Genomic DNA, 12865 nt, shown 5'->3' with positions numbered 1-12865 from the left:
CGGTTCGCCCGCCAGCTTCACCAATCTCGTCAGCCTCCGTCCCAGATGTTAAGTGGCCGCTGCCCGCCGCCGCTTGCACCGACACGGTTGACGAGGGCACAGTTATGGAGGAGGAGGATTCCTGCTCTATTCTGGCGTCAGGCAGTGAGGATTGGACGAGCTCTGTGGACCTCGCTCCCCCCGCCCACGCTCCGTCAGGCTCGAGAGCTTCGATCGAGGCAGAACTGATGAGGATTCTGACACAGGCCACGGCGTGCCTTGGCCTCGAGTGGTCCTCACCGGAGCAGCCCGCTCATAACAGGTTGGACGGCTGTTTTCTGCCGAAAGGGGAACGCGCTTCGAGCGCGTGCAAACCAGCGCCTTTTCTTCCTGAGCTTCACGAAGAACTGGCTAAATCCTGGAGCGCCCCTTACTCAGCGAGAGTGCGCCCATCCTCTTCTCTAGCGTTCTCCACTGTGGACGGCGCCGAGAAAAAAGGATACCTCTCTCTGCCGCCTGTCGAGGAGGCGATAGCAGCCCACTTGTGCCCGCCCTCCGCTGGACGGCGTGCTAAGTCGACGCTGCCGTCTAAAGCATGTCGCCAGACGTCAAACCTGCACAGCCGCGCTTACACCGCCGCTGGGCAGGCAGCGTCAGCGCTGCACACAATGGCCACGCTGCAGGTTTTTCAGGCTGACCTCCTCCGAAGGATGGATGAGGAAGGCCCTGACGCGATTTGTGTGCCGGACCTAAGGAGCGCCACGGACCTCGCACTCCGCGCTACAAAGTCTGCAGCACAGGCCATCGGACGCAACATGGCTTCGCTCGCTGTAGCCGAAAGGCATTTGTGGCTGACGCTTTCGGAGATGGCTGAGTCTGAGCGCACCGCGTTCTTCGATGCTCCGCTCTCTCCCGCTGGCCTTTTTGGATCCTCTGTCAAGGACTTTGCAGAGAGATTCGCTGAGGTACAGAAGGCGTCCCAGGCGATGAGGCACTTCCTGCCGAAACGCTCCAGCTCTGCAGCCGGCCGTGTGAAACCGCCCGCGCAGAGCGCACGACCCCAGCCACAGCCCGCTGTTGCCGCTTCGCAGCGCCACCGAGCGCAGGGCGCGAGACCGCGTTCCCGCTCTTCTGGCCGCCGTCCCGCTGGTCGCGGCCCGAGACCCAGGTTGGATTTGAAACCTGAGCCTCCGAAGCAGTCCTAACAAAGCTAGGAAAAAGACGGTGCGCGAGTCCCGCTGTCGCCGGACCCCCACCAAAGGTATTTGCTTGTTCAGTTCCAAGTATTGTGACTGTTCCAGTGTATTTTGCAGCCAACAAACCGGCTCTGTCGCCCGTTTGCCTGTACTCAAAAGCCGTTCTCACGGCTACCCAGATAAATCCAAAAAAGAGTGTATTTTCTGGTGTCCCGGCCACGGCCGATGGTGTTTCACGTGTCAGAATGCCCACTCCCCAGTGCCCATTTCTACACATAAGCACACCCTGTCTAACAGGTCAAGCGCACATAAAATCGACTCGAATCGATTGCGCTTCACAACCGGCCACGGCCGATGGTGTTTCAAGTGTAGTCAAAATGCCCACTCAGTGCCCATTTCTACACACAAGCACAACATGTCAGACAGACCCTGCGCACATAAAATCGGCTCAGATCGATTGCGCTCCACAGGTGATAGACGTGCCCACTTTACAGTGCCCACAGACATCACATCACGCACGTCAAAAGGTTTCCGTAAAAGCGAAACTAACGTGCATGCAGGCGAACGGTGTTTGCAGTGTGTTAAATGTGCCTGTTGCCACACGACCACATCCACACACAGACATAATAGTTCCCGCTATCAGCGTGCCCCACGCCTCGAATGTCAGCACGTCTCTAGTGCCACAGCACTCCGAAACCACTCCGTTACGGATAGAACGGAGCGCGTTTCGTATTCAACCTCTAGCTATTCATGCAAACGCATGGGAAAAGCTTCCAGGGGTTTCGAAATGGGTGCTGGACATTATAAAAGGAGGCTATTCGCTACAGTTTCACCGACGCCCGCGCCGCTATACAGCGCGCGTCGAGACCACAATGCAGACAGAAGCAGCACAACTGCTTCGAGCCGAAGTGGCGAAACTATTGAGCAAAGGAGTCATAGAGCCCCTCTCTCAAACTCAAAGCGAAGGAGGGTTGTACAGCAGATATTTCCTGGTACCGAAAAAAGACGGGGGTCACAGACCCATATTAGATCTAAGGCAACTGAACAAAGCGCTGGTGAAGCGTCGGTTCAGGATGCTCACGACCAGAAAAATCCTCGCGCAAGTTCGCCAAGGAGACTGGTTCGTGTCAGTGGATCTGAAAGACGCGTATTTTCAAATACAGATAGCGTCACGTCACAGGCGATTTTTGAGATTCGCCTTCGAGGGCCAGGCATATCAGTACACAGTCCTGCCGTTCGGTTTGTCCCAGGCACCCCGTACATTTACAAAGTGCATGGACGCAGCGCTCGTTCCTCTCAGACTGAAAGGCGTGCGCATACTGAACTATTTGGACGATTGGCTGATTCTAGCGCAGTCTCGCTCAGTGCTTGTACAGCATACGACCATGTTACTCGATCACCTCGAGAATTTGGGTCTCAGAGTCAATTGGGCGAAGAGCTCCCTGTCCCCCAGTCAGAAAACTTCCTTCCTGGGCACAGAATTGGACTCGCTGTCAATGATAGCGCGGCTGTCACCACAGCGCGCAGCAGACATTCAGCGCACAGCGGGCTCGTTCCGCTGCGGCGCGTCTGTCCCGCTCAAAACATTTCAGAAAATGCTGGGTCTCATGGCCTCAGCGTCATCAGTTCTGCAGCTGGGTCTGCTGCGTATGCGTCCACTGCAGTTCTGGCTGAAAGCGCGCGTCCCGCGTCAAGCGTGGGCGCCCGGTCGGCTTCGTATCACGGTCAATCAGAAATGTATCACAGCCCTGAAGCCGTGGAAAGCAGTCGACTGGTACCAGTCAGGTGTAAGCCTGGGGACTTTCTCGAGAGTAAAAGTGGTGTCTACGGACGCGTCAACCTCGGGATGGGGGGCTCTGCTCGAGGGCAGACCGTCTTTTGGCCAGTGGTCAGAACGGGAAAAGCTCCTACATATCAACTGCCTCGAAATGCTGGCAGTACAGAACGCGCTGACGCGCTTCTGTCCCCAAATAAAAGGAAACCATGTACTAGTCCGCTCGGACAACATGTCAGTGGTTTCCTATATAAATCGCCAGGGCGGTCTCAGGTCCAAAAACCTATACAGACTTGCAGAACGCCTCCTGGTATGGGCTCAGCGCAACCTGCGCTCGCTGAAAGCAGCGCATGTGCCGGGGCTTCTGAACATAGGACCAGACAGACTGTCCAGGAACAATGTTCCAGCAGGCGAATGGTCTCTACACCCACAGACAGTACAAATGCTGTGGAAAAAATTCGGCAAAGCGGAAATAGACCTTTTTGCGTCTCCGAACAACGCTCACTGTCAGGAATTTTACTCAAAAAGCAGAGACGCGCTGGCCCACGAATGGCCCCGCCGTCATCTCTATGCTTTTCCCCCCATCTCTCTCCTACCTCAGGTGATAGAGAGGGTCAGGGAAAAAGGATGTCCAATACTGCTGATAGCGCCGTTTTGGGAAAACCAGCCCTGGTTCCCAGCGCTGATGCAGCTGACGAGCACCGCCCCGTGGCCGATACCAGTGAGGAGAGACCTTCTCTCTCAGGCCAGCGGCTCGATTTGGCCCCCTCACCCAGAGCTGTGGTCCCTTCATGTCTGGGCCACCAGCGAATATATGATGAACTCCCAAAAGGAGTATTAAACACGATCACGCAGGCTAGAGCCCCTTCTACGAGACGGCTCTATTCCTCAAAATGGTCAGTGTTTTCGGGCTGGTGCGCAGCCCGCGGCTTGTCACCCACTAACTGTGGTGTGATGGAGGTGCTTTCCTTCCTACAAGAGCTGCTGGACAAGGGCAGAACCCCGTCCACGCTCAAAGTCTATGTGGCGGCTATAACGGCGTTTTCGAGCGCAACGTTAGGTCAGTCAATAGGAAGGAACGATTTAGTTATTCGCTTCCTGAGGGGAGCTAGAAGACTAAATCCCCCCAGACCTCCCTCAGTCCCCGTATGGGACCTTTCTGTGGTACTAGAGGCCATGAAAGGCGGACCATTCGAGCCTCTGCAGACGATTGATTTGAAATACCTGTCTCTTAAGACTGTGTTTCTGCTGGCTCTCGCTTCAGTGAAGCGCATAGGGGATTTGCACGCACTCTCTGTGAGCGCGACGTGCATGGAATTTGGACCTAATGACTCTAAAGTCATACTCAAACCCAAGCATGGTTACGTTCCAAAATCACTCAACACACCGTTCAGGGCACAGGTCATCGCGCTGTCAGCCCTACCGGTCAATGATGAGGAAACGGACGCGAACCTCCTATGCCCAGTCAGGGCATTACGAGCTTACGTGTCTCGCTCGTCTGCTTTTAGACAGACAGATCAGCTTTTTGTTTCGTTTTACGGGCGCCCAAAGGGACTGGCCGCTTCGAAACACAGCCTATCCAGATGGATAGTTGACGCTATTGCGTTGGCATATGCTTCCAAGGGCAAGCAGTGCCCGCTAGGTGTCAGAGCACATTCCACGAGGGGCGTGGCCTCGTCGTGGGCTTGGTCGAGTGGGATTGCCTTACAAGATATTTGTACGGCGGCGGGCTGGGCCTCTCCGTCTACATTTATAAGGTTTTACAACCTGGAGGTTCCCGCCTTACAGGCCAGACTGCTGTCAGTCTAGATATTCAGTGTTGTCTGACCTGATTTATCAGCTCGAAATGCTGCGTCTACTGAGCACAGCTCTAGGGTCGACAGTGAAAGTAATAGCAGCACAATATGTGTCTGGGCAAACTGTGTGATGACCCTTATTCTTACGTCAGCTCAGGCCGTAACCCCGCCCTGTATGTACGTTTACTCAGCGTCTGAGTGACGCTGCACTATGTGGAAGAGTGCGGCGTTGCCCCTCCCTCTTCCCCGGACTCCCTGTGAGTTCTATAGGTGATTATGAACTGTATGAACCCCGGGCTTTCGCCCTTGGGTCTTTGGTGTCAGATCTCAGCATGCACGGCGTTTTACACTGGGTCCCCTAGCGTAAGATACTTCTTACGCAGTACTCGTTCCCTCTAGTAAGAGAACGTACTCGGTTACTTACGTAACCTCGGTTCTCTCTAGAGAGGGAACGAGTACTGCGTATCTTGCCGTGCATGCGCACGCTCTGGTTGCTTTGATGATGAAAAACCAGATAATAGCTGCCTATGAGCGATATTTATAGGCCTAGACCACGCCCTTTTAGGCGGGAAGCTACGAAAAGGGCGCGAAGCGACGCAAAGGGCGCGAAATGCCCCCATTGGATCTGGCGTCGCGTCAGGCCTCGCTCTAATAGGCTGCTGCAGTTGCCGCAGAGCAGCCAATAGGCGCGCAAGCTGTTTCGCCTATGTCTGTATGCTGCTGCAACGCGCTTTACATTATTTCAAAATTAAGGATAATTTTTGGCTTCAATATCTCGCAGAAAAGGATTTTCCCCTAGCGTAAGATACTTCTTACGCAGTACTCGTTCCCTCTCTAGAGAGAACCGAGGTTACGTAAGTAACCGAGTACGTTTTTTTCAGCAGCAGTGGTTCAATAGTAATGTTATAAAGCTATGAGAATACTTTTTGTGCTCAAAGAAAACAAAAATAACAACTTTGTTCAACAATTTCCTCTCTTCCGTGTCAGTCTTCAACACGTTCACAAGAATACCACAACACACGCGTGTTCGCGTTTCGAAGATAAACAAAGGTTTTACGGGTTTGAAACTACAAGAATTTTTATTTTTGTGTAAACTAACCATTTCAACACAGACCTTATTTCAGGCATTTAACTAAAAACCTATTTTAAAAAAAACCTCAAGGACAATGGAACTGGAAATGCTAAAATGCTAACTTGTTTCTGGGTTTGGCCTACAACAATACATCATCACTGCAGCAATCTGTTACAACATTTGTTACCTTTAAAAAAATACACCTTTTCCTTTCCATGATGGCCTGGAGCTGGGATTGCAAATGCAGCATTAATATTATCTGGAATCTTCTCAAAGCCCACGGATATGTCTCTTGGATAATCTTCATCCAAGACGTCACCATCAAAACGCCAGTACTTAGTATCCTGCGATTCAGCATGCAGTGAAATATCAGAAATATCAAATATCAAAGCTTGTGCCAGTTGCATAAACTGCTTAGACTAGTCTTAAGTCATCTTATTTGTTTCTTCACGATAGGTCATAACTTTGTAAACTCAAATTAAAAAATAAAAGTCTAATTTAAATCTGAAAATTAAGACTGATTACTGCTTGGTTAACTGCTAGTTAGTCAAAGTAGTTCTTATGACACAGTCTTAATATATTGGTAAAGTTTATGTGATTTAAAAAATTGAGCCTTTCATATTTAACCTTACGTAAACAGACCTTGAATATATATGATTTTCCCTGGCAGTTGATGCGTGTGAAAGCAGCATCAATGGGACCAGAGATGCCCCACACATCCTTGATGAGTTTGGGATACCCAGGCACGACAGATTTGTCATTTAACTCAAAGAAATAGTCCCCTGGAACACAATGAAAAGGCCTTTTGTAGTCAGTCTGTACTTGAACTGAGAAAAAGATCATATTGATTGCATTCAGCCTCTAATCTCACCTCTGAACGCATAGATTGAACCATTCTTTAGCTGCATGAAGGCGTCAAAGGTTCGGCCGCTACAGGTGACGGCGTCTGGATCAGGTGAAATTGTAGAAGACAGAGGAGAGGAACCTGTGGTGGTAGGGGGCAGAGCGGTGGTGACTGTCACATTTGATTCTTCTGTCTGTGTCACTGAAGTGGTCAGATCCTCATCAGGCACATCAAACATGTCACCACGGGCAACTGAGGAAGAAGTTAAAACACTCAATTAGTACAGAATTTTCACAATTTCTGGTTCTTATTTCCTTAACAAGACATGAAAGTAGAGATGTAGAAGAGTTTGTTTCTTCATTAAACAGATTTGGAGAAATTTGACATTACATCACTTGCTCAGCAATGTTCCTCTGCAGTGAATGGGTGCCGTCAGAATTAGAGTCTAAACAGCTGATAAAAACATCACAATAATTCACCCCAGTCCATCAATTAAAGTCTTGTGAATTAAGAAAAGTGGTAGGTTTGTAAGAAACCAATCTTTAAATGAGAAGTTCACTTCTAGAACAAAAAATTACAGATAATGTGCTCACCCCCTTGTCATCCAAGATGTTCATGTCTTTCTTTCTTATTTTCTTTTTTTTTTTTTTGAGGAAAACATTTTAGGATTTCTCTCAATATAGTGGCATTTAAACTTCCAAAATGCAGTTTTAATGTAGCTTCAAATTGCTGCATTTGTGGAAGAAGGGTCTTATCTAACGAAACAATTGGTTATTTTCTCATATAAAATTTAAAAAGTACAGTTTATATACTTTTTAACCTTTCAAACGCTAGTCTTGTCTAGCTTTGTGTGAACTCTGTGTATTCTGGTTCAAGACAGTTAGGGTAGGTCAAAAAACTCTCATCTCATTTTCTCCTCCAACTTCAAAATCATCCTAGCCTGGAAAAATCCAGACCCTAATCTATTAAGATTCAGGATCTGGCATCGAGCAATGAAAACTGCCTAACTCGAGGGGTGGCACCAAGCATGCATTTGAAACTCTAACTGCACGCAACTGGATAACGCCACGACCAATCACAACAATACACGCTTAGCTACCAGCAGAGCTAAATGATGTTTCATTAACAAAGTTCGGGAGAAGCACGTCAGATACTTAGTGTAAACATCACAAGTCAATCAGCGCAATAGGTTTAAATACAGCTGACTCACCTCAATTCACTCGATGGTTTATCAGTAAACCTCCACCACCCCATCTCATCACTCCGAGTTCTCGCTACTCCTATTGGGGGGTAACGTACTCTGGGTTCGGGCCACTCCCAAGCTCGGAGCCCTTCACCGGACAGCACGCCAAACATGCACTACTATTCTCCGGCTAATTATATGTAAGCGTGAACTCGTGAACTGATAGATTAAACTCTTGCCATATCCAGTCGGCAAAACAGCAAAAACTTCCTTCTTGCAAAGGAACAATTCGAGTTTTCGGTTTTCTGTTCCTCTTTTATATGGAAAGCCAAGTCTAACTCGTTCATTGTAGCGGCCAAAGCCGTTTCAAACAACTTGTTGTTCATCTGTAGCGACAGCGATCTTTCAAAGTTTACTATATGATTCGGACATCGCAGCGCTGTCATCATCAGCTTAGCTCGCCTCTGGCCCGCCTACATCAGATACACCGATTTGATTGGTTCCCAGAACTGCTTACGTAATGCAGTAACCTGCATCATTGCTCGATGCCAGAGTGTCTTGCAGAGACGATTCAAATTGTGCTCTCGCGAGACCTCTGGATTTCCAGGGTAAAATGATCCTACATCGCTGCAGAAGGACCGACCCAGTGTTTACAAAGTGAATATACAAAGATGATCAAACGCAAAGGAAGAAAGGTCTTAACTAGCAAAACGATTGGTTATTTTCTAAAAATAAAAAAAGACAATTTAAATACTTCTTAACCTTAAATGCTTGTCTAGCTATGTATGAACTCTTTGTATCCCAGTTCATGACAGTCAGGGCATGTCCAAAAATTCCCAAAAATTCTCATTTTCCCCTCCAACTTCAATATCGCTGTTTTACCTTTTTTGTAAAGGGCGTTTGAACTTCTTTGCATGTTCACTTTGTAAACACTGAATCAGTACTTCTGCAGCAATGTACGATGATTTTGAAGTTGGAGGAGATAATGAGATGGGAGTTTTTCAACATACCCTAACTGTCATGAACCAGAATACACAGAGTTCACGCAGAGCTAGAAAAGACAGGCATTTAATAAAAAAAATAACAGTATATCAATTGTAATTTTTTTTTAAAGAAAATAACTATTCGTCTTGCTATGCTGGGTTAATAAGACCCTTCTTCCTCGGCTGGGATTATTAGGAGCCCTTTGAAGCTGCATTTTGGAAGTTGAAACACGTGGGCCCCATAGAAGTCCACTATATGGAGAGAAATCCTGATATGTTTTCCTCAAAAAACATAATTTCTTTACGACTGAAGAAAGAAAGTCATGAACATCTTGGTTGACAAAGGGGGTGAGTACATTATCTGTACATTTTTGTTCTGAAAGTGACCTACTCTTTTAAGGCAGAGCTAGACAAGATGAGCATTTAAGGTTAAAAAGTATATAAATTGTAATTTATTTTTACAAAATAAATAAAGACCCTTTATCCTTGGCTGAGATCGTTTAGAGCCCTTTAAACCTGCATTTACACTGCATTTTGAGTAAGTGATATAATGCAACAATTTTTCTCATTTATTTGATAAAGAAACAAATTTATACGCATAGCTTCATTTTTGGGTGGACTATTACTTTAAAATTAACTATGTACTTTTTGTCACCAAACTGAAATGTCACAGTAGTTGATTTTATTGAAAAGTAATTTAACTTACGTAACTTTTTGTTACTGAACACAAGTTTTATGAAAGGTTAGTGTAGTTGTGTACCACGAGGGTAGTGTCACTGAACTGCACGCATTAGATAAGAGACATGTGATGTGTGAAGAAAACAAAGTAAAATCAAGGTATTAATATCACTTGCGAACAGGATATAAAAGTGCCTCATATGAACAAATGCAGGAGGAATTTTTTTTTTCCCTTTGTGTTAATTTTACACATTATGTACATTATATGTTAATTGTATATTTTATGAGAAATGCTGTTGAAAGCAGTTCGGGCCCTGCACACTTGTAGCCAATCAGCAGTAAGGGGCGTCTGTTGCATAGCGTGTTTGTGAATTTATATGCAGAGTTATCAAGATAAGGGTGCAATCCTGTTGAGTAGGAGCATTGTTTGTTTTGTTGATTTTAACCCTTTAAGACCTGAGGGTAAAATAGGTCATTTTTACATATTTTATTTATTTGACTGTAAAATTCCAACACAACGTGATATTTTCAAGTGCAAGGTGTTAGTTTTTTTGGAAACAAATGACTTTCAAAAATTACAGATATAATATATACAAACATAAAGATATAATTTTTTATATTTTTTTACTAGTGGGTGCAGGGCACTATAGTTCATTTATATAAGTGATGATATCGAAATAAAGTAAACTGTGACATATTATACCCTAAAATTCTTCATACAGTGGGCTACCAGTAAAACTAATAAAAATTTTAAAATTTGTCCTGACCATGTGTTTTTCTTTATTTGCTAATGCAACCTTTTTACACCACAGACTGAAAAAAATTAAGCATTGCTTGGTAATTGGTCAACAAAGTATTGATAGTTGTGTAAATATTGTCATACTAATAGTTGTCTGAATTTTTGGTTGATTGTAATCCAACCTCCCACTCTCTCTATTGAAACCAATATGGAAGTGACTTAAACTGCAATTCATCGACTGGCCTCTAGAGACTGGCTGCAAAAGGGAGTGAATCCCATAGACGCCCCATGTTAAAATGCCTAAATTTACAGCAGAAAAAAATATGTTTACTGCCTGGTAAAAAAAAAAGTGGTTTTGGTCTATATAGCTAATTTTGCCCTTCCTGTCAACTGTGCAAGGGGTGAATTTTTTCTATAATTCATCTGTTTAAGTTTTATAAAGCCTTAAAGTTCTGCATAATTAAGGGCGTGGTCACTTGAGTGATAGAGGGATTGCTGCTGCTGTCACCACTGTTGCACTAGGTGGGCGTGGTTTTAGCAACCAGCTCCACCCACGTCCCACCTTTTTGCCCATTTTCGATTATCTGGAAGTGACGCGTTACCAAGACGGCGACGGCCGACTCCCGCCCACTATGAGCTTCAAAAACGTTCTTTAGTAAACTACGGGTAACATCATGGACACTACGTCCATATTTTTTTACAGTCTATATGGTAACAACATGCTATCAGCATGCTAACAATGCTAAAAACATGTTAGCAACAGGTTAGGAACATGTTAACCATGCTAGCAACATGCTAATAGGGTAATAAAGCTAAAACCATGCTGGCTAAATTCTAATAATGTTAAAACATGCTAGCTACATGTTAATCATGATAGAAAAATGCTAACAAAATGCTAAAATGCTAAAACATGTTAACAACGTTATAAACATGCTAACAAGATGCAAAAAATTTTAAAACTTGTTAGAAACATTTTAACAAAATGTTAATCATGCTAGCAAAATGCTAACGATATGCTAATCGTGATAAAAACATGCTAACAAAATGTTAATCATGTTAACAAGCATTTTAATAACATGCTAATAATGTTAGAATATAAACATGCTAGCCAAATGTCAAGCATTCTACAAACATGCTAACACGTTAATCATGTAACAAAAATGTTAGCTACATACTAAATCATGCTAACAAAATGCTAATTATACTAAAACAGGTTAACAAGTTAATCATGGTAAAACCATGCAAGCTACATGCTGGTCATGCTAAAACATGGTAGTAGCATGTTTATAATGATGATCATTCTAAAAACATGCTACAAACAGGCTAACTACATGCTTATTATGGTAGCAACATGGTAACATCATAATAAAAACATGTTAACCACAATAACAAAAAGTTACAGCTAACAATGCTAAAACATGTTAATCTTGTTAGAAGCTAATCATGTTAGACAAATGCTAACAACATGCTAATCAGGCTGAAAACATGTTAACCCCTGCTGAAAAAAACAGCATATGCTGGTTAGGTATGTTTTGGTGCTGGGATGCTGGTTTTAGCAAAGGCTGGTTTTATGCTGGCCCTTTGCTGTTTATGCTAGTCATTTGCTGGTTTATGCTGGTCCTTTGCTGGTTTATGATGGTCCTATGCTGGGTTATGCTGGTCCTTTGCTGGTTTATGCTGGCCCTTTTCTGATTTATGATGGCCCTTTTCTGGTTTATGCTGGTCCTTTGCTGGTTTATGATGGTCCTTTGCTGGTTTATTATGGTCCTATGCTGGGTTATGCTGGTCCTTTGCTGGTTTATGCTGGACCTTTTCTGAATTATGCTGGCTCTTTGCTGGTTTATGCTGGCTCTTTGCTGGTTTATGCTGGTCCTTTGCTGGTTTATGCTGGTCCTTTGCTGGTTTATGCTGGCCCTTTGCTGGTTTATGCTGGTCCTTTGCTGGTTTATGCTGGTCCTTTGCTGGTTTATGCTGGTCCTTTGCTGGTTTATGCTGGTCCTTTGCTGGTTTATGCTGGACCTTTTCTGAATTATGCTGGCTCTTTGCTGGTTTATGCTGGTCCTTTGCTGGTTTATGCTGGCCCTTTGCTGGTTTATGCTGGTCCTTTGCTGGTTTATGCTGGCTCTTTGCTGGTTTATGCTGGTCCTTTTCTGAATTATGCTGGCTCTTTGCTGGTTTATGCTGGTCCTTTGCTGGTTTATGCTGGTCCTTTGCTGGTTTATGCTGGCCCTTTGCTGGTTTATGCTGGTCCTTTGCTGGTTTATGATGGTCCTATGCTGGGTTATGCTGGTCCTTTGCTGGTTTATGATGGACCTTTTCTGAACTATGCTGGCTCTTTGCTGGTTTATGCTGGTCCTTTGCTGGTTTATGCTGGTCCTTTGCTGGTTTATGCTGGCCCTTTTCTGATTTATGCTGGCCCTTTGCTGGTTTATGCTGGTCCTTTGCTGGTTTATGCTGGCCCTTTGCTGGTTTATGCTGGTCCTTTGCTGGTTTATGATGGTCCTATGCTGGGTTATGCTGGCTCTTTGCTGGTTTATGCTGGTCCTTTGCTGGTTTATGCTGGCCCTTTGCTGGTTTATGCTGGTCCTTTGCTGGTTTATGATGGTCCTATGCTGGGTTAT

The 12865-nt window shown here is 45.2% G+C and overlaps 1 protein-coding gene across 1 annotated transcript in view; it reads right to left on the bottom strand.

Annotated features, from left to right (window-relative positions):
- Positions 1 to 5972: 5972 nt before the first annotated feature.
- The window catches only part of LOC141291936 (vitronectin-like), an 11655-nt gene continuing 4762 nt past the window's right edge, over positions 5973 to 12865 (bottom strand). Inside the window, exons 3-5 of the mRNA XM_073823933.1 lie at positions 6689 to 6913; positions 6460 to 6599; positions 5973 to 6161 (exon numbers count right to left, since the gene is read on the bottom strand). Of these exons, the coding sequence (XP_073680034.1) occupies positions 5973 to 6161; positions 6460 to 6599; positions 6689 to 6913 (554 nt within the window). The remainder of the gene's footprint in view (positions 6162 to 6459; positions 6600 to 6688; positions 6914 to 12865) is intronic.

This window comes from Garra rufa, chromosome 19 (assembly GCF_049309525.1).
Source record: "Garra rufa chromosome 19, GarRuf1.0, whole genome shotgun sequence".
NCBI classification, from domain to species: Eukaryota; Metazoa; Chordata; class Actinopteri; order Cypriniformes; family Cyprinidae; genus Garra; species Garra rufa.
Note: the sequence above shows the minus strand (reverse complement) of the source record. Positions and strands in the feature narration are given on the sequence as shown.